Here is a 19,383-nt window from a genome sequence, read left to right as displayed (position 1 = left end):
CTCCCAAGAAGCAGGCTTGATGGTCAGAAAGAGGATCCTTGAGGCCGAGGGGGGATCTCTGTTGGGGTCTGTGCTAGACCCAGCCACTGTCACAACTGTTGCTGTGGTGGCTGCTGTGGGCAGGGCATATGCAGCCGGGGAGTCAGAGTGGATGAAGGGGCTGAGGGGCCTGAAGTGGCCCCTAGCACGGTTTCCAAGCCATTCTGGTTCTCCTGGGTGCTGGGGCTGCCAGTTGTGGGGAGGGGTGCAGGAGGGCCCTCACCCCCCGTCTCTTCCTCCAGCTCCTCCTCCTCCTGGGCCTCCTCAGCCTCTGGCCCTGAGCTCCGTACCCTCTTTGGCTCTAGCTCCTCTCGGGCTGGGTCATCACCCTCCCCAGCTCGGTCCACTTTCCTCCGCCGCCGCCTCTCCAGGGCCCTGCCCCGTGCCCGACTCCCATGGCGCTCTGCCTTCTCCAGCTGTGATCACAGACAGAAAGATGGGATGTGGGCCAGTGGTCAGGCCTGGGCTCCCTGTTGCTTGGCCTGACCTCCTGGCCCTGCCCGTGACCCCTATCCTCACCTCCAGAAGTGTGCGGACCCGCTCCAGGTCTGGAGGCTGCCCAGCCTGCAGTAGCTGCCAGATGCTGTGGTTCTCATCCAGGGTCACCTCCAGCAGGTCCCCCTCCATCATGAGCTCCTCCAGGGGGGCCCGGGTTGCCTCAGGTAGCTCCAACACGGGACCGGTCAACTGTGGTAACAGCGAAGACAGCAGCTCCAGATCTGGGGGATTGCAAAAACAGGCTAGGTTAGACTGCCCCTGGTCTTGTCCCCACACCACAACAGAGCTGAGGACCACATGGGTCACTCTAGTTATATCCAGTCAACAGCCTACCCCCACCACACCTACACCCACCTCTCTTACCTGAGCCCTCCTCTGGGGCTACCTTCTCAGGACTTGTCACACTGTCTCCATTCTCCAGTAAGCCCTGGACCTGCCAAGGAGAGCAAGAGTAGGTAGGGGTAACTGAACCAAAGAACCAAGCCCTTTTCTTCCTCCCAAACCCCAAACTTGGGACATTCCGCCTCCTGCAGGAGGAGGAGGGCAGACACAGGCTGCAGCAGGGAGCAGAGTCTAGTGACCTGGATGGATGCAGGCCAGGCCAAACGAGACCAAACACTGGAGAACAGGGACAGAGTAGAAGCCTTATTATGGATGGGGGCTAGGACCAGGAATCTGAGGACAAGAGCTGGGCTAAGCAGCTCACCTTATGTATATCCTTGCTACTGCCTTCTCTGATAGGATCAGAGGCAGGGGCTGAAGAGTAGGCAGGAGGCTCCTCAGGCCTGGGTTCAGCCTGTAGCCGTTGGCGGAGCTCAGCCAGCCGTCTCAACAGAGCAGTTACATCCTCAGAGGCCAGAGCCTGTCTGGCACGGCCCTGCCAGCTGATGGCCCTCTCTGTGAGGCACTGCAAGGCTTCGCCCTCAGGCAGCCGTACAGGCAGTCTCTGCAGGGCTACCAGCAGTGCCAGGATGGTCTCCAGGCGTGGGCGCCGTGAGCGCATACATAGAGGACACAGGAATTTGGTGTCCCATTCCCACCAGGCCAGCAGTGGAGATGAGGTGGGACTGGGCCTTGGGGAGCTGAGGAGGCGGGGCACCGACACACACCGCCCATGGAACCAGTCCCGACACAGGTCACACTGCAGAGTCCCCACCCCAGCCGGCACCTGCCCACACACACAGATGGAGGTTGCAGAGGCAGCTGTGGTTGATGATGCCAGTGGACTGGGCTTGGCTGAGTTGGTGCGACGCAGCTGCAGGATCCCTTCCTTCTCCTTCTGTTCCCCCTCCTTGAAGGCCACTATCTGCCGTGCCCAGGACAGGAAGAATAGGTCAGCAGCCTATCCTCTCCCTTCTCTGGCCCCTTTAACACCCCACTCCCAAACCAGGAGAACTAAGGCTCAGGGAGCAAGCACTCTACCCATGGTCACCCAGCTCAAAGATTCTATCATTGCTAGGCTCTTCTTCCCATCTGTGCCAAGCTCCTTACCACAGAGCCTGGGTCCCTGAGGTCCTGTGCAGATAGCCCCAGCAGCTCTGTGTCAGATTTGTACAACCCCAGCTCCTTCTCCATCCACCGGCTGCGCTTGGTGCTGTCTGAGCCGGCGTCTGAACATGGGCAGAGCACCTGAGGCAGGGAGAGGAGGAATGACCAGGCTTCCCCTACCTCCCATACCTCTCCTCCCCTCCCTGGTGCCCCCCAAAAACCCAAGTTCTCATATGAGCCATCTCCCAACAGCCGGGCCAGGCACAGGAGAGGCTATAGGTCAAGGTCCCAGGCCTCACCTCCAGCAGCGTGTAGCAAGAATTCTTCTTGAGGAAGGTCTTGGAGGCCTTCTCCCTCCAAGAGTGTGCTGTCAATACCTGCAACTCCAGCTGTCTCAGCTCCTCCAGCCCCACAGGGAGGTCCCGGCCCACAGCCACCAGGCCCTCCAAGTCATCCAAGCAGGGGTAGTGGTCACCATTCTGGGGACAGGGGCGAGAGAAAGCTCAGTTCAACCTGCCAACATCTATTGATGCTTTCTCCATGCCTAGCCCTGAGCTAGAAAGATGGACTGGACCCACAGTATTGAGGCAAAAAAACAGGCATCATCCTAAGGAACACCTGGCTCTCTCCCATGTTTGCATCCACTGACTGGCTTAGCCCCAAGTATCCAGTCAGTCTCCGGGAGCACTAGACTAGCTACTTTGTGCGGAAGGCCTCTTCTACCTCCTCCCTGCCCCACCCTGCTCCACTCCACACCACCTGCCTCCCTGCCCCACCACCCTCCTCCTAACCAGCACCCTCTCTTCCTTCAGGCTGATCTTACAACCCCTCCTCTCACACTGCTCACCAAACATATTTTGCCTCTTCACTATGTGCGTGCCCTCTTCCTCTCTAGCCAACCCAACCCAGCACAACCCAGTGTATGTGCCATCGCTGGACTGAAGGCCTGGAGTGGAGGGTTGGGGGTGGCAGGGGCCTCACTTGGATCTCATCCACATCAGCAATCCAGGCCCGGGCCTTAGCAAGAGCCTCCTTGAGAGCCTGGATGTTGGGCAGGTGAACAGGGATGTTTTCTGCTTCGCGGATTATGGCCTCAAGGGTAGCTGGTGGATGTTTCTGCCTAAACGGAGGGGAAAAAGGACTGAGTCTGGTGTGGTCTGCCTGACCAGAAGCCCAGCCTGACCACCAGATATATGTGCCTAGGTCCCTTGGGTGCCTGGTATTCCTGCTGCCCCTTGGGCCTACTTGCTTGTATTCTGCCTATGGATGTCTGTCAGTCCCTGCTTCCTGCAGACTGCATGCACCCAACCTCAGCCTTCTGCCCCAGCTCTTGCGCCTCTGCTTGTCTGCCAGTCTGTCAGCCTGCTGGCGGGGCCTACACACACAACCTGTGTGTGTCACCTGTTGCTGCAGTTTGTCAGATTGGATTGCTCCGTGTGCAGCGTCTTTCTACCAACATCTGTCCATCTGCCTGTTATTTGTGCTTCTGTGCATGTGTACTTTGTCAGCCTCTAGGGCTAGTGCTCTCTGTATCTCTGCATCTGTCCATCTCTGCTCCTCCAGCAGCCTATCTCTGCCTCTATGCGTATATGGAGTTTACAAAAAAGAAGGACAAGATAGGGAACAAAAGAGGAAAGGAGAGTCAACATACCAGTACAAGAGTGTGATGCTGCCCAAGGCCACCCACGGGAATTACCTTCAAGCTCTCCACTTTGATGGCTGGAGTAGGGCAGGGAGGGGAAGAGGCTGGACATACCTGGCTTCCAGGCAGAGGTGGGCTTTCTCTTCCCAGCGTTCAGCAATGGTCAGCAGCTCCTGCAGCTCGGCCCGAGCCTTATCCACAGCAGGGCTAGGGGCTACACTAGCACCCGCAGCCAACAATCCCCGCATGACAGCTAGGGTGCCCCTTCGGGCTGAGGGAGCCAATGTGCGTTTCACCTCATCCAGCCACCGTGCCTGTTCCACCTGCCGCTGGAGCTGCTGGGCCTCAGGCACCTCTACCCCCAGCTGCTGCCCCCTCTCCAACAAGGACTGCAATAGCCCTGGACTAGAGGGCAGTGAGGCCAGAGCATCACGGGCCTCAGCCTGGTAGGCCTCCACCTGTTCCAGAATACCCTACCAGGATACAAGATAAAGAACAAACTCCTCAGCTGGGTCCACTTAGAAGTCCCACCACCAGATACCCTTGCCCCACCTACCTTCTTGCCCTCCAATCTTTTCAGAAAGAGGAGCCTAACATGAGCTGGGCTCTCCTTCTCCAAGCCTTAAGACAGTGGTTTGTAACCCTGGCTGCTCATTAGAATGCCCTGGAGAATTTATTAAAATACAGATTTCTGGGCCCCCCCCCAAGAAATTCTTTTTTTTTTTTTTGAGACCGGCTGCACCGCGCTCAGCCAGTGAGCGCTGTGAGCGCACCAGTCATCCCTATATAGGATCCAAACCCGCGGCGGGAGCGCTGCTGCGCTCCCAGCGCTGCACTCTCCCGAGTGCGCCACGGGCTCGGCCCCAAGAAATTCTTAATAGGGGATGGTCAGTAATCTCTGCTTTATTTAACTCTCCAGAGGACTCAAAGCAGCAAGAGACCTTCTGCCCTACGCTATGCTGGCTATGCTTAGTTCTTGCACAAACTCTCATGCTCATGCTGGTGTGCACTGCCCTCTCCATCCCACTTGTCCTCTACTTCATGATCTTTACTCAACTTCCCAGGCCCAACAAACACCCTTGTTATCTCCTTTTCCTCCACCTCCTCCAGGAAACCTTCCCTAGATTTTGCATCCTGTACATACCCCTGCCACCTGCCCCTCAAATCACATTTCTAAGAAGCAGTCACTACACCCTTGCCTCATACCCCCACTACTTTCTTACGTATGCATTCTGTCCTGCCCAAACACTTTAAGCTTTTTAAGGGAGCCAAGAGCGGCCCGCTGCTTGGTCTCTCAATCCCCCTGAATCCCTCAGCAGCACTCCAAACCCACCCCTCCTCACCTTGACATCCCCAATCTGGTGCATGGCACAAGGCAGGTTGTTCATCTGGTCCAGAAAGGCCCGGAGCTCAGCCAGGGTCATCTGTAGACCAGCCACCCTGTGGGGGCTATGGAGTTTCACATATGGGGTTTCAGGTCCAAACCCAGTCCCCTCCCTCCATCTCTGTTCTAAGATCCAACACCTTTCTGCCTTGATCTAGCATACTTCAGAGTTCCCCCTGCTGCCCAGGTTAGAGGGAGGGTTTTAAAATACAAGTGAGTTCCAGGTATATGCTTATCTTCAAACTCAACAAGTTGTATAAATTATATATGCATAACTTTCTGTATGTCAATCATACCTCAATAAGTGGTTTTTTAAACAAACAAAAAAATACGAGTGAGTTCAAATGATTAGAGGAAAGAATTAAAAGAGAGGGAAATATATTGGGGGGTAGGGGGCAGAGCTTAGAAACCAACTGATGGTAAGAGAAGCTGGACTTCTCAATCCATCCTCTACTATGACTCTAAAGCTGTGCGGCTATGATCAGCTTTACACATCTATGTCCTGTTCTTGCCCCTAAACCTCCACCTCCTCCCTGCCCATAAAATCCCTCAGCTTCTCAAATCTCCTCTATGTACTGATAAAAATAAACACCCCTAGCATTCTTATCAGTGAAACTCCCCTCTCCACTCTACATTGCTTGGTCTCCTTGCTCTCCCCAACACCTCCCAGGCCACCTCACACTTGTGCCCGGCAGCTTCCTGCTAATGTCCAGTTTGCTCAATGGTATCCAGAGTCCACCCCTTGTAGCACTTTCCCCAGTGCTGGATCCTCATCAGGCTATCTGTGGCCCAACACCTCACACTGCCATACCCAGCTTCCTGGCCGCTGACCAGTCCTAGAGCCCGGGACACACAAGCCTCCGCCTCGCTCAGGCAGTTTTTCAGTCGCTGCAGCAGCTCACTGTTAGGAAACCTCCGCTCACGGGCCTCAGACTCTAGTGCCCTCAGCTCTTCAAGGCCTGAAGGGAGAATAAGAGCAGCAAGGAGTAGGCAGTATTGAGTGAAGGCAGAGGAAGGGAGTTGGAGGTATAGAAGAAAAGGGAATAGAACTTGCCTGTGGAGTCCCTTCATCCCCCCATCACTCACTGCGCTTCCGCCCATCCTCCACCTCCAGGGCTACTCGCACTTTGTTGGCCCAGGTGTCAAAGGACTCGGCCCGAACCTTCAGCTTATGCAGCATGGCAGGGAGCTCATCTAACGTGTATCGATACCTGGACGAAGAGGGCAGCGAAGAGCATGTCTAGCCCAACTCTGTATCCTCCTCCTTGCTCCACTTCCCACAAGAAGGCCCCATGCTTACCGCAGGTACTGCCGGCTACTAGAGCACTTGCAGAGGTCATTGATGTGGGACAGGCAGACAAGGCCATCTGGGCAGTCGTAGCAGGCCAGGGCTGACAAGAAACATGTGGTCTTGCACTTGATGCACTGGCGCTCATCATCCGGGAGCAGCTCAAAAGCCTCTCGTTCAGCCTCTGTGATGCCCTGTGGATGTTCAACCCACATGTTATATAAAACCAGAACAGGGTGGCAGAAATTCCCATCTCAGCCACCACCAAGCCCCACTTTAGACTCAAATCTATGCTGAGGGCCGTGGGGTTTGGGAGGCCAAACCCCACAGAGAACACCTGCCTTTTGTGAAGTCCAGACTCTCAAAGCTGGGGGAATCAGATGAACCAGGGCAAGATCAGTGTGGGATGAGGCAGAGGGAATTTCACAGAGGAAGAAAGATCAGGTAAGATTCAGATCAGCAGAAAGAGCTTTTTGGGTAGGAGAAGGTGAGGAAAGTGGTGGACCAAGGCACCAGAGAGGTAGCAATGTGTGGGAGTGGCCAAGAGCTCTTGGCCTGACTAGTATGGAGGGTGTACACTGGGGAACAATGCTGGCTTCCACCTTCTCGGCACCCACTGTGCTCCAGGCACCACGCTGGCTGCTGAGCAGGCAGGAGACAATGCATATGCATACATAACTTACAGAAATTCAACTGTAAGAGCTTGTGCCCAGGGTTTAAAGATACAATTTTTCCCCAACAACATGGCTTCCAAACTTAAGCCAGTAACTTCATCTGTTGCTCAGATGAAGAAAACGCAGTCCATTCCAAAAATAAAGGAAAAGCCAACTATGTTGGAATAACTGAAAAACACCACAATGCTATACATGGGCAATTTTAGGAATTTTATTTTTATTTATTATTATTATTTTTTTAAAAAGATGACCGGTAAGGGGATCTTAACCCTTGGCTTGGTGTTGTCTGCACCACGCTCAGCCAGTGAGCGAACCGGTCATCCCTATATGGGATCCGAACCCGGGGCCATGGTGTTATCAGCACTGCACTCTCTCGAGTGAGCCACGGGCCGGCCCAGGAATTTTAAAGAGAAATGGTTGCCTCTAACAGTTTTTGTCTTATATACCAACTTTAACACATAGCCTCTGTATAAGCTATGAGCCCACTGCACATTACAAATCCCGCGTTGCCACTTACTGTGTGATTGTGAGTAAATTATTTAAACCTCTCTGGATCTCAGTTTCTTTATCTTATAAGATGGAGATAACAGTACTCTTTATTTGGTTGTTATAAGGATTAACAAAGGCAAAGCAACTAAGGACTTAGACAAGTATCTTAGCACTGAGAATAAGTGCTCAACAACTATTTACTGTTGTTAGTTCAAATTTTCAGATAAGAATACATAATTTCACAGGCCTATCTCATTTAACTAAGGAACAAACTAAGTCTCAGTGAGAGTCAATAACTTGCCAAAGTGAGGATTTGACTGCATTCAATTTTGACTCCAAAGCCAGAGAATGTTCTAAGGGTGAAGCCCCTAGGTTTTTTTGGATCATGGACTCTGAGAACTGATTGTAAACTATGAGTCCTCTCCCCAGAAAAGTACTCAAACATATACACAATCTCTTACAGGATTCCAACACTACAGTGTTCAGAACCCTCCTTCAAGATAAGGGCCAAGTATAAAGAATTCTGAAAGTCAGGATGAGAAGGTCTATTCTACCCACTTTGCTTTGGCTCCTTCCGGTAGCCTGGCACAGCCACAGGACCATCAATTAATAACAGCACTGAACAGAGAGAGAAAATGATGCCTAGAAAACTCCAGGGACTCATTAAATAACACCACAACTGAGAGGCCCAACTTCTAACATTACTGTAGCTATAATTCTTCCTACAGTCCACATTCATGGGAAAGTTATGAATGGGCTTTATAATAAATAAGTATTACCCCAAACAGGTAGCAAGGGATCCCTTGGGACAAAAAGTCCTTTGTAATATTAAGGAAGACTCTCACTAAGTTAATTCCCTAACATGCAGCATGGCAGGGAACTCATCGAAGGTGTACCGATACCTGGAGGAAGAGGGCAGGGAAAAGCATGTCTGGCCTAACTGTGCATCCCTCTTCCTTGCCCCACACTTCCTGCAGGTAGCTCCCATGCTTACCACTGGCACTGGGCAAATGTGGAGCTTGAAGAAGGCAGCTGAAATTACACGAGTGGATTTTATAGCTCTGTAGCAGCTTCCACTCAGCTACACACACAACTGACACATCCTCATGAAAAATCTATTAAAGTATCACTGCCTTCTACTTGATAACATTATTGTCCTAGTTTGGGTTACTGAACCATCTGAATGTAATAACGTGGCATTTCCTAAGAAACATTCCATATTTCAACCACTTTTTTCATGTATTAATATTACCAAAAGCGGCTGCTAGATTGCAAGGGCAGTAATATATGCTTTGACATAAATAACCTTACTCAAGCTTTACAACAACCTTGAGAGTTGGGTATTTACTCCCATTTTAGAGTGAGAAAGTGCGACTATGAGAGATCAAGTAACTTGAGAGGGTCAGATAATCAGCAGTGGGGGTTTCATATGCCAGTCTGTCTTGCTGGGTCATTTAAACAACGATGAATAGCTGCTATACCAACACCTGCTATGGGTCAGTTACTGAACAAACATTATCTTTAATCCACTCACGTATCCAAAAAGATAAGCATTGTCTTAATCCTCATTTTCTGGATGGGGAAACTAACACGCAGTGAAGTAAATTGACTTGTCCAAGGTTGCTAGTAAAAGGTAGAGCAGAAAATGGAATGTGGTTTTCAACCCAGATGCATCTAGTTCTTTTCATTACACTCCAAGAATAAAGGCTACATCCTCTCCTCCTTGGTACCACCTCTCCCTCCCCCAATCTCCACCAGGGTAGAGTGCCTGACCCAGGGCACTCTCCCCACCACCCACCTTCTCCAGCAGGGCCTTTCGTAGACGCCGCTCCTCCTGCACCATGATGAACATCTCCTTATGCACAGCTGCTGCCAGGTTTAGGTCCAGCTTCTCAGGGCAGGCAGCCATCTTGCAGATGAGCTCCTCATGGGAGAAGACACAGTATCTTCGTAGCCGGCGGTAGTGCTCAATGCACTGGCGCCCAGCTGGCAACTGTGGACAGGTTCAAGGTTGAGTGTGGCCAAGTCTGGAGGTCGTGGTGCCTCAGCTTCCCCACAATCCTCCTGTTTCTCCCTGCCATCCCACCACACTCCAGACTCACCCAATCAGCAGTGCAAAAGTTGACGGCCTCAGCAAAGTTGTAGCCTTGGTTGAAGCCACTGTGGTAAGCACGGGGGAAGGTAATGACGAATTCTCCTGCACACTGGTTTGTGCGGACAACCTGAGGAAGAAGAAAGGCTAAGGCCATTGAGATAGAGGTTTTTCAGTCAGCAGCAACCTGATCTAAGTCCAGGGTCCTTAAGGAGACAAAGAAAAGCGTCAGGGAACAGTTTGACAATAGAATTCCAGACCCTCCAACTTTGACAGGAAGGACCCCTACTAGTGTCTGCTCTCAAAAGTTTTGATCTGTATTGACAGATAATGGGAAGATTTGAGAGTCAAAGTAGAAAATGTACATATTAAAATATTTTAACTTCTCTAGTAATTTTATAAAAATTACAAATGTCACTTTTCATTAAGCTGGCCAAGTTTTCCCATTATTTACTTTTATCAGTCATATATAATTTCAAGAATCAAATGGTTGTATAAGATTTTTTATAAAACAAGCAGGCCCTGCCATTCACCCTTCCCCAGAGCCAATCGCTTTCACCTCTTCTGATTATTTTGGCATTGACCTTAACAACACTAAATAACATGATCTGAGACTATATTAAAAATGGTCTTCTATTTCTCAATTTGCTTAATTCTCTATGCATGTATTAGTAATTTAATGCCTAACTTTCTGACAAGTGTCCAAATCTCCTTTCCTACCAATTTTCACCTTTCTGTAGCAGTCTCTCTGATCTGTTCCAATCTGGACCAGCTATCCTCCCTGAAACATCACTCTCCTGTGACGGATCTCCTGATCTCCTGTTTCCTAGATACCATGTCTTCCTATTTCTAAGATTATTCCTTTGCTGTGCTTGAGCACCCCCTCCAATGGCTTCCTGAGAAACGGTGGGAAGAACCTTTTCTGGGGGAGGGGGTAAAGGGAAGGTCTCTAGTCTCACACTTGACTGCATATAGAATTCTAAGATGAAAATGATTTTGAAGACATTGCTCTAGTCTTTTAGATTCCAGTGTTGCTGTTGAAAAGTATGAAACCATCCTGATTTCTAAACCTGTCTCTCTCTCAAGAAGCTTACAGGATTCTTCTGGTCCTAGTGTTTGATATGAAAATTCACAGGATATATCTTGGTATGAATCTTCTTTCAGTCACATACTGCATAGGCCCTTTGGTTCTGGAAATTTGGTCCTTCAGTTCAGGGAAATTTTCTTGAACGATTTCATTAATGATTTCATCCTTTCGGTTTTCATCTGTTCTCTTTTGTTATAAGTCTATTATTTGAATATTGAACCTTCTAGAAAAATCCTCTAACGTTCTCTACCTTTTTCCATCTTTATCTTTTATTCTATTTCCTGGGAGATTTCCTCAACTATTTATCTTCCAAGATTTTTTTTTTAGTTTCTCACTTTTGCTATCATATTTTTAATCTCCAAAAGCTCAGTATGTTCTCAATATGCTCTTTTTTAATAGTTCTTGATATGCTCTTTTTTAATAGTATCCTGCTCTTCTTTAATGTTTGTAGTACATGCTTATCTCTGAAGATATTAATGAGGTTTCTTTTCCTTTTCTTTTGAAGTTTATGTCTCCCTGCTTACCCTGTTTTGCCAAGTTGTTTTCTTTCTGTTTATTCGGTTCTATTTTGTTATCAAGGGATTCCTCAGTTGTCTATTAATCTGTGGCTGCTTGAGACAAAAAAAGCTGAATGGAAGCTCTGAGTACATAGGTGAAGCTTGTTAACTATGACTTCACTGTAGGGTGATCTAGCCGAGCCATTTAGTTTGCAAAACTCTAGGTCTTTCCTCTCAGGCCAGTCGGATTCTCCAGAGAAAACCCTTCCATTTTTTGGCTGTAGAAAAAAGGCCTGGCTACCGGTGTTCTAACAGCCAAGTGGAGGAAGATGGCTGAGAACCTCAGCATCCAGTATAAATACAATAATAAATTCCACTATTTTCCCTATAACTCCACCCTCAACTGTACCTAGGAGACCTCGACCCAGAGGCCCTCTGTTTTAACCTCTTCAGAAATAAACCACCAGTCTTTTACTAAGTGAAGGAGGCTTACATTTCCAGCTGTCCAGTACAGGGGATCTCACAGCTTCTTATACAGACATGAACCAATCCTTATTTTCAGTCCATCCATCTTTACCCCCAGAATGCCTGGTGCCACTGACTATAAAACTTTGGGGGATTCTGATGTATAAACAGGGTTGGTTCTCAGATGTTCTCATTACTGGCTTAAGATTCAGTTTTCTCATCCACTCAAGGTACTTCAAAAAGTTCATGGAGAAATAGAATCAAAATATAATATGAATCTTTCCATGAACTTTTTGAAGTACCCTTATATGTTTTCTAGTTTCAAGAATTTTGTCTTTGTCTCCCCTCTTGTTTTCTCCATCTCTGTGATATTTTACCTTAAAGAAAAAAAATCCCTTGGGCCGGCCCATGGCTCACTCAGGAGAGTGCGGTGCTGATAACACCAAGGCCACAGGTTCGGATCCCATATAGGGATGGCCGGTTAGCTCACTGGGAGAGTGTGGTGCTGACAACACCAAGTCAAGGGTTGAGATCCCCTTACCGGTCATCTTTAAAAAAAAAAAAAAAAAAAAAAAATCCCTTTGTATCAGTTTAGTGGAGTTTCAGTAAGGAATGGAAGTAGCCATATGTATGTTTAATTTGTCATCTTTACCAAGAAGTCACAAAGTTTTTTAAGATGAATATTCAATGCTGATGAAGACACAGTGAAATAGGTATAGTGCTGACAAGGGAATCAATAAATTCTACTCTCTGGAAAATAAATTTGCTAATATGTATCAAGAATCTAAAATGTTTATATTCTTCAACCTAACCACTCCTCTGCTAGGATTCTAGATTAATTTGGCAGAGACCTAACATCCTAACAATATTGAATCTCCCCATTCATCCACACTTACTCGGGTCATTTATCAGCTCCCACTTCCAGTACATTTTCTTCTTCTCAAATCTATCCATACTTAGAGGCAATATCAGCATTTCTTGCCTGTATTATTGAACTGGCCTCTGTTATCAACCACCAAATCTGTCTTCCAAAAAACGCAAATCTGACCATGTCATGTCTGCTGAGAGCCCCCTCCTTTGAATCATCATGCCCACACAATAAAGCCACGTCTCTGACCGGCAAACTCTTACTCTTCTTTCAAGGGTCAATACTTCTACAAGGGCCGGCCCGTGGCTCACTCGGGAGAGTGTGGTGCTGATAACACCAAGGCCAGGGGTTCGGATCCTATATAGGGATGACCAGTTCGCTCACTGCCTGAGTGTGGTGCTCACAACACCAAGCCAAGGGTTAAGATCCCCTTACCGGTCATCTTTAAAAAAAAAAAAAAAAAAAAACTTCTACAAACCCTTTCCTGACACCCCCTTCCTAAATGACCCAATTTGTGATTCTTTAGTACTGCCTCTAACACTTCATTCTACCTGTTTACTCCTTTCTGTCCTCCACTCAACTGTGCATACCCAAAGGGACAGACTGGTTTATTTACCTTCAGGTTGTTGACCAGGGGCCTTGCACACAGAAGGAGCTCTGGCAATATCTGCTGTATGATCTAGCCCCAGCCTTAATTGTATGGATACAAAAACTAACTCCCAGAGAAGCCTCAGACAGCAGAGCCAGGAGTAGAACCTAATGCTCCTAACTCTTTGCCTTAACATGCACCCTCATTTTGGTAATATCACTTTACTGTTTCCTATGTGGTTGTTTAGAAAAGCTCTCCTCACATTCTGTAGCTGTTTAAAATGATAACTGTGAATAGCCAAAAAGTAAAAACAATCCAAATATTCATCAACTGGTGAATTATTAGTGGGCCATAAAAGGAATGAAGTTCTGACACACTCTGCAACATGGATAAACCATGAAAACATGCTAAATGAGAGAAGCCAGATACAAAAGACCATGTATTATTCCATTTATATGAACTGTCCAGAAAAGGCAAATCTACAGACAGAAAACAGATGAATGGTTGCCTGGGACTGGGGGCTGGAATGGAGAGTGACTGCAAATGGGAATAAGGGATCTTTCTGGGATGATGGAAATGTTCTAAAACTGATTGTGGTGATGGTATCACAAGTCTGTAAATTCACTGAATTGTGCACTTAAAAATGGATGAATTTTATGGTATGTAAATCATACTGCAATAAAGCTAATTATTATTTTTTATTTTGTCAATATACAATGTGGTTGATTATTTTGGCCATGTAAATTATTTTTTTTTAAATAATTATTTTTTTTAAATGAAGGTTATAAGTATTTCATAGTAACGAAGTCATTCTAGACCAGCGCTGTCCAAGACAAATATGCTAGGCACATATATACTTTTAAATTCTTTAGTAGCCACATTAAAAAAGTAAAAAGAAACAGGTAAAATTAATTTCAATATACTTTATTTAACTTAATATATCCACAATATCATCATTTCAATATGTAACTGGCACACAAAAGTTATCAGTGAGGTATTTCACATTCTTTGTTTCGTACTAAGTCTTGAAATCCAACATGTATTTTATACTCTTAGCAGCACATTTCAGTTGGGACTAGCCACATTTCAAGTGCTCAATAGCCACATGTGGCTAGTGGCTACCAAATTGGACAGTGCAGTTCTAGACCATTAAACTTACAAGAGATTATAATATCCATACACTGATTATTGTTACAGCACAATTTACACAGAAAAACAAACATAACAAAATGTTTATGGTGGAGAAAATAGGAATGACCTATTTTTCATTTTTTGGAAAGGAAGAAGGTTTCTTTTTTAATGCAAAAAATATTTACACTACATATCTATAAAAGGAAATGGCCTTCTCTCACCAAAGGAGAAGGCAGCGGGAGGAGGGGGCAGGGGGCTAAAGATAGCTCTGTTGTGGGGGAGCTCCAGCTGGCTAACTGTAGCCTGCCAGCATGAGAACATGAAAATCACAGATGCCTTGGACTGGCGGACAGATACTGCCAAGAGCCTGGAGATGCCGGAAACTACGTATAGGAAGGGCAGGGCAGACAGAGGGCAGGGTGGTGAAGCAGCAGCTGGCTAGAGAAGCTGGTAAGCTACGAGCCGGAGAAATGCTGTGGAGGTGGAAGCAAAAAGCACATGTTTAAAAGTCAGTGATACAATTTTTTAAAAAGAGGTAAGGACTGAACAGTTCCATGACTGTCTATACATATGATTTTAGGTGCCTGAATCCTTAAGAGAATCCTCTTCTACTCTTACAGTTTTCCTTGGCTTACACACAAGGACTGATGCTGTGCTATGGGTCAGGAAGAGAGAAGTATGAGGGAAAAGTCAGACTCAAGGTCTACTTGTGAAGCAGTAGAACTGAAAGAACCCTTGATTATGTCCAGTCCAGTAATCCTTAAATGGGATGAGACGGGGAGAGAAAAGGATAGCTTCCTCTGAGTGGAGGAAGGTTGCCTGAACTGTTGTAGAATGCCTCCCCCTGTCCAATTCCCTAGATACTCCAATCCTTGGTTAATTATCACTAAAATGTATAATAAAAAGTATTAGTCACAGGGTATATAGTATATCCAAACAAGGTGAAGGCAAGAAGAAATTCAGGTGAGAACCACTGACCTAGCCCAGAGCCCTACTACACAGATGTCCAGTGATATTTCAAGGATACATTAATTCAATGTTTACTGACTGTCTACCATGTCCCACTCATTACAGTAAGTGGCAGTGTGGCCAAGGCCAGAGGGGATGGAAAGGAGTAGGGGAGAGGACTAGCACAGAATAAGATTTAAAGCAGAGATGGAGGATGTACTAATTCTTATTCCTACAGGACTACTGATCAGGCTGTCTTAAGCTCCACACCAGAAAATTGGCTGATGCTAATCAATGCTAGAAACTCCCAGGAATATAAAGTCCCTCCCAGGTAAGCTAGGCTGTATACCCAGCAAAATATTTTACAGGGTGGGAAAGAAGTACACAGAGGAGAAGGATAGGCCCAGGACTCTGGGTTCAACTTTTGACCTGTAAAATAAGTAAAAAGACCTACATATTGCTCCAAAAAGGGTACAGTATGCAAAACATGGCAGAGATTGCTAGTTGTCCCCTAATATTCATTCTTCTTTACTTTCCTAATAACATGACTCTAATTTGTAGGTGGTACATGACCATCCAGAATAAGGACTACATTTCCCAGTTTCTCTTGCAGCTAGATGTGGTCATGTGGCCAAGTTCTCACAGGAGATGAATGGAAATGATGTATGCCCTTAAAAGTAAGAATTGTCTAGCCTTTTCCCCATTTCCCTCTTCCACTGGCTGGAATGCAGATTTGATAATAAGCTATCCCTAAGGTTTTGCCCTCAAACACATGGCCCAGAAGGCTCACCATCACACTGTGTATCTAACCACTATTATTTTGGGTCTCTATTAGAGCAGTCAAACCTATAGCCCAATTGAAACAGAACAGGAATGAGAAAAGAGTAGGGGTAGGTTCCAGATGATGATGACCACCATGACCACCACCACCACCACCACCACCACAAAGAATATCCCTAAATCATTCCTACCCCTTGTCCCTGTTTCCTGGGCACTCACCGGCACACCATGGGACATGAGGGTGTTGGGATTCATGAGGGTGACAAGTTGATGCAGGAGGTCAGGCTGGCTATCAAAGAGCTCAGGTGTCAGCTTCTTCATCACCTCTTCCAAATGTTCTGCTGCAAGTGAGGGCACCCCATACCAAGTCTTCGGCTCACCCCTGCACAAGTGGAAAGGGAACACATACAGTGATCACATCCATGATCTTGCAGGGAGCCCACCCTGACTGCCTCCTGACTCCCCAGGGCCCCACTCACCAGTGGAGGTAGTTAATGGAGTAACTCCAGTGATCCTCAATATGCCAGCAAAAGGCTGAGAAGACCATGCCCACATAGAGCCAGGGCACCTTCATGCCAGAGATATCTGCGTTGATGTGGCACAACACAGACTGCTCTAACACTGGCATCACATTCAGGTTCCAACCGCTGGTAGCATACTCCTGTCAGGTAAGGTATTTGTGGAAAGGAGATGAGGGTTATGCTAAGGAGATGAGATCCTAAATCCTTTCCTTTAACTTTGGGAACCTTAATTTTGAGGTCATAGACCTTTCTGAAACACCTAAGAAATAGTATAGGTTTTCTCCACCTCTCCCCACAAAATGCATCCATACAAAATTTCAATTCAATTCACTTCAGTTTCTGGAAGGTTTACAGATATATCCATACACCAAAATACCTGCAAGTTAAAAACCCCTGCTCTGGACCAAAACACACTCTTCCTTTGAGGCAGGACTGGGCCCTCATTTTTTTTCCTGTGCATACAAATCCCATTCCCTGAATACTTCTTATGAATGAGCCAGGTACCCTGCCAGATTATTTCATATAAATAAAGTGTTAGAGCAGTCTGTGCTGTGCCTTCTCATTTAATTGTTATAACAAATTTGCAAGGCAGATATTATCCCCATTTCACAGATAAGGAAATGGGCTCAGAGAGGTGAAAGAACCCATCTCATGTCTGCACATGCAAGGTACTAGGCTGTGTTCTATACATGTGTCATTTCATCTAAGCCTCAGAGCAACTGCAGAAGGCAGGCATAATTACCCTATCTTACAGAGTCTTTCAGATACTAAATAACTTGCCTAAGTTCACACAGCTGACATATAACAACAAATCATCCACTCACCTCCTCCTCAGGGGTTAGGTGCCGCTTACTGTCACTGACAGGGAAACCACTGCCAAATTCTTTGGAATGAATATCAGCCCCATACTCAACAGTCACATCTTCCTCAATGCTATTCACCAGCCGCCAGAACTCTTTCTCCACAAGTTCTGTGGGCACCATCTGGGGGAACAGGTGTAGGCATACGACCATGGCCCATCATATCCTGGCCCCATTGACCCAGACGAGTTGAGATCATCAGGCACCAGCACCTACAACCCTAGCCCTCCATCACCTACGTGCACAGGCATGTTGAAGTAGTCAGCTTTAAAGGAGTCAGCCATCTCACCAAAGCTCTGCAGAGTGTACTCCCGGGTAGCCTGCTCAAAGCCAAAGGCTTCAGGCGGCCGCTTACATTCCTGAAACCCAAAGGAGAACATGTCACCAAGACAGAGGCAAAGAGGTGGAGAATCCGCACAAGTGGAACTGGAATATGGGTAGGAGTAGGGATGGAGAACAGCTCCAGATCTACACTCAAGGCCCCTGAGGCAGGCCTTACTTTATAGTATAGCTCTACCTTTTTCTCTTACTACTTCAACTTAGTCTTTCCATTCCCCACATGCACTTCCATCATGCTTTTTGCTCACAACATTCTTCCCTATTGGAATGTCCTCTCCCACCTTCTTTCATTGATTCTTCAAAACTCAACTCCAGTCCAATGGCCTCCAGAAAGTCCTCCCTCATCACTACAGCCCATGCTCTTTCCTTCCTTTAGCACTTTACTATCTAAACCATGGGCTCTGACTTAGATATGCTATCCTATGCTCTTCTGCCACCATCTTTCTTTCTAGCTAAATATGAGTTCATACAGGGTGCTTAGAGAAGCTTTTTTATGCCCACACTGGAACTAATAAGCCTGGGAAAATGGCAATGAATATTCTAATACATTTGAATATGAAAAACAAAGGCACCAGGTTCTACAGTGCCAAACCCTACACTATTCCTGTTCTCTAGACTATCTCAGAAGACAGGTCTACTTCACACTGTACCTATGTTCATGGTTTTAGATGACAACTGTATGTACCCCAGAGTGAGACACCCTGCTTCCGTCTGAAAAATAAATGTCAATCCAGTCCACTGGATCATAACCACTTAAAGAAGAGAACCAAGTAGAGCTGACAGTCTTCCTTATCCATGATACTGCTGGTATCCAAACTCCTCCCCACCACAATCTCCACCACTGCCAAGGCCATTATGCGCTGCCCTGGTCTTTCCTCATCTGTGAGTGTGTGTATGCGTGCACATGCATGTCCGGTCTCTACAACCACAGTTGAGTCCCTAAGATAAGGCAATAGACCATCAAGGTCTGCTCCCAGAAACCCAGAGAGAAATGTAGAAGATGAGCACCGAGAATGAGGATGAAGGCAGGAAGCTCATAAAATGTACCTGCCAGACTTCCAGGCTGCTTAGCTGTTCTCACTGCTGCTTCAGTTGCTATCTTTACTGGCCCTACATGTGCTAGGCACATTCTCCCCCATATTCCTCTGCTCCTGCTACTCCTCCATCCCCAAGCCTGGAATGCCTTCCCACCTCTTCTACTTAAGGTCTCTATCATTGCAAACCAGTCTAAATATTACAGGAAAGCAACTAAATAAATACTATACCAATATGATGGACCCCCTAAGAGATATAATACACTGAATAAACAATATAGAAAAATGATCATGAAGTAAAAAGTAAAAATATATATTAAGATTCCAAATTTGTTTAATATAGTTATATATAAGCAACAGCAAAAAGATGAGAAGAAAATCTCTGGGTGGTGGGATGATAGGTAATTTGTCTATTTTCCAAGCTTTCTTTAAAAAATAAAAATAAAAATAAACCAAAGAATAAAAAACTTGGAAATCCAAAGAACATTTTTTTCTTGGTATTCCTGTCCTTCAAATCTCATTCCTGACATCTTCCCTGATTACTACCCTTAGCCATTTTTCTGTCTGACACAATTTAGCGTCTGCTTATATGTCGTCATATACAATCTGTCCAATCATGACGCTTACCTGCCCAGGTGGTCTAGGAGTACCCAGAGGACAGTAGCAAAGG

At 46.6% G+C, this 19,383-nt stretch overlaps 1 protein-coding gene across 4 annotated transcripts in view; it reads right to left on the bottom strand.

Annotated features, from left to right (window-relative positions):
• Window positions 1–6: 6 nt before the first annotated feature.
• The window catches only part of KDM5C (lysine (K)-specific demethylase 5C), a 29,760-nt gene continuing 10,383 nt past the window's right edge, over window positions 7–19,383 (bottom strand). For 3 of the 4 annotated variants that reach the window (XM_008574730.1, XM_008574729.1, XM_008574731.1), the window contains 18 exons: window positions 17,580–17,699; window positions 17,305–17,463; window positions 16,439–16,620; window positions 16,179–16,341; window positions 9,605–9,724; window positions 9,301–9,495; window positions 6,352–6,533; window positions 6,138–6,262; window positions 5,863–6,010; window positions 5,011–5,116; window positions 3,782–4,140; window positions 3,007–3,145; window positions 2,325–2,504; window positions 2,029–2,166; window positions 1,244–1,843; window positions 901–970; window positions 559–758; window positions 7–455 (listed from right to left, as the gene is read on the bottom strand). In XM_008574730.1, the coding sequence (XP_008572952.1) occupies window positions 90–455; window positions 559–758; window positions 901–970; window positions 1,244–1,843; window positions 2,029–2,166; window positions 2,325–2,504; window positions 3,007–3,145; window positions 3,782–4,140; window positions 5,011–5,116; window positions 5,863–6,010; window positions 6,138–6,262; window positions 6,352–6,533; window positions 9,301–9,495; window positions 9,605–9,724; window positions 16,179–16,341; window positions 16,439–16,620; window positions 17,305–17,463; window positions 17,580–17,699 (3,552 nt within the window). In that variant the 3' untranslated portion in view covers window positions 7–89. The remainder of the gene's footprint in view (window positions 456–558; window positions 759–900; window positions 971–1,243; window positions 1,844–2,028; window positions 2,167–2,324; window positions 2,505–3,006; window positions 3,146–3,781; window positions 4,141–5,010; window positions 5,117–5,862; window positions 6,011–6,137; window positions 6,263–6,351; window positions 6,534–9,300; window positions 9,496–9,604; window positions 9,725–16,178; window positions 16,342–16,438; window positions 16,621–17,304; window positions 17,464–17,579; window positions 17,700–19,383) is intronic. The other variant, XM_008574732.1, reaches the window with a different exon arrangement.

This window comes from Galeopterus variegatus, unplaced genomic scaffold (genome assembly GCF_000696425.1).
Source record: "Galeopterus variegatus unplaced genomic scaffold, G_variegatus-3.0.2 Scaffold1094, whole genome shotgun sequence".
Lineage (NCBI taxonomy): Eukaryota > Metazoa > Chordata > Mammalia > Dermoptera > Cynocephalidae > Galeopterus > Galeopterus variegatus.
The sequence above is the reverse complement of the archived record's forward strand: the minus strand, read 5'-3'. Positions and strand labels throughout refer to the sequence as shown.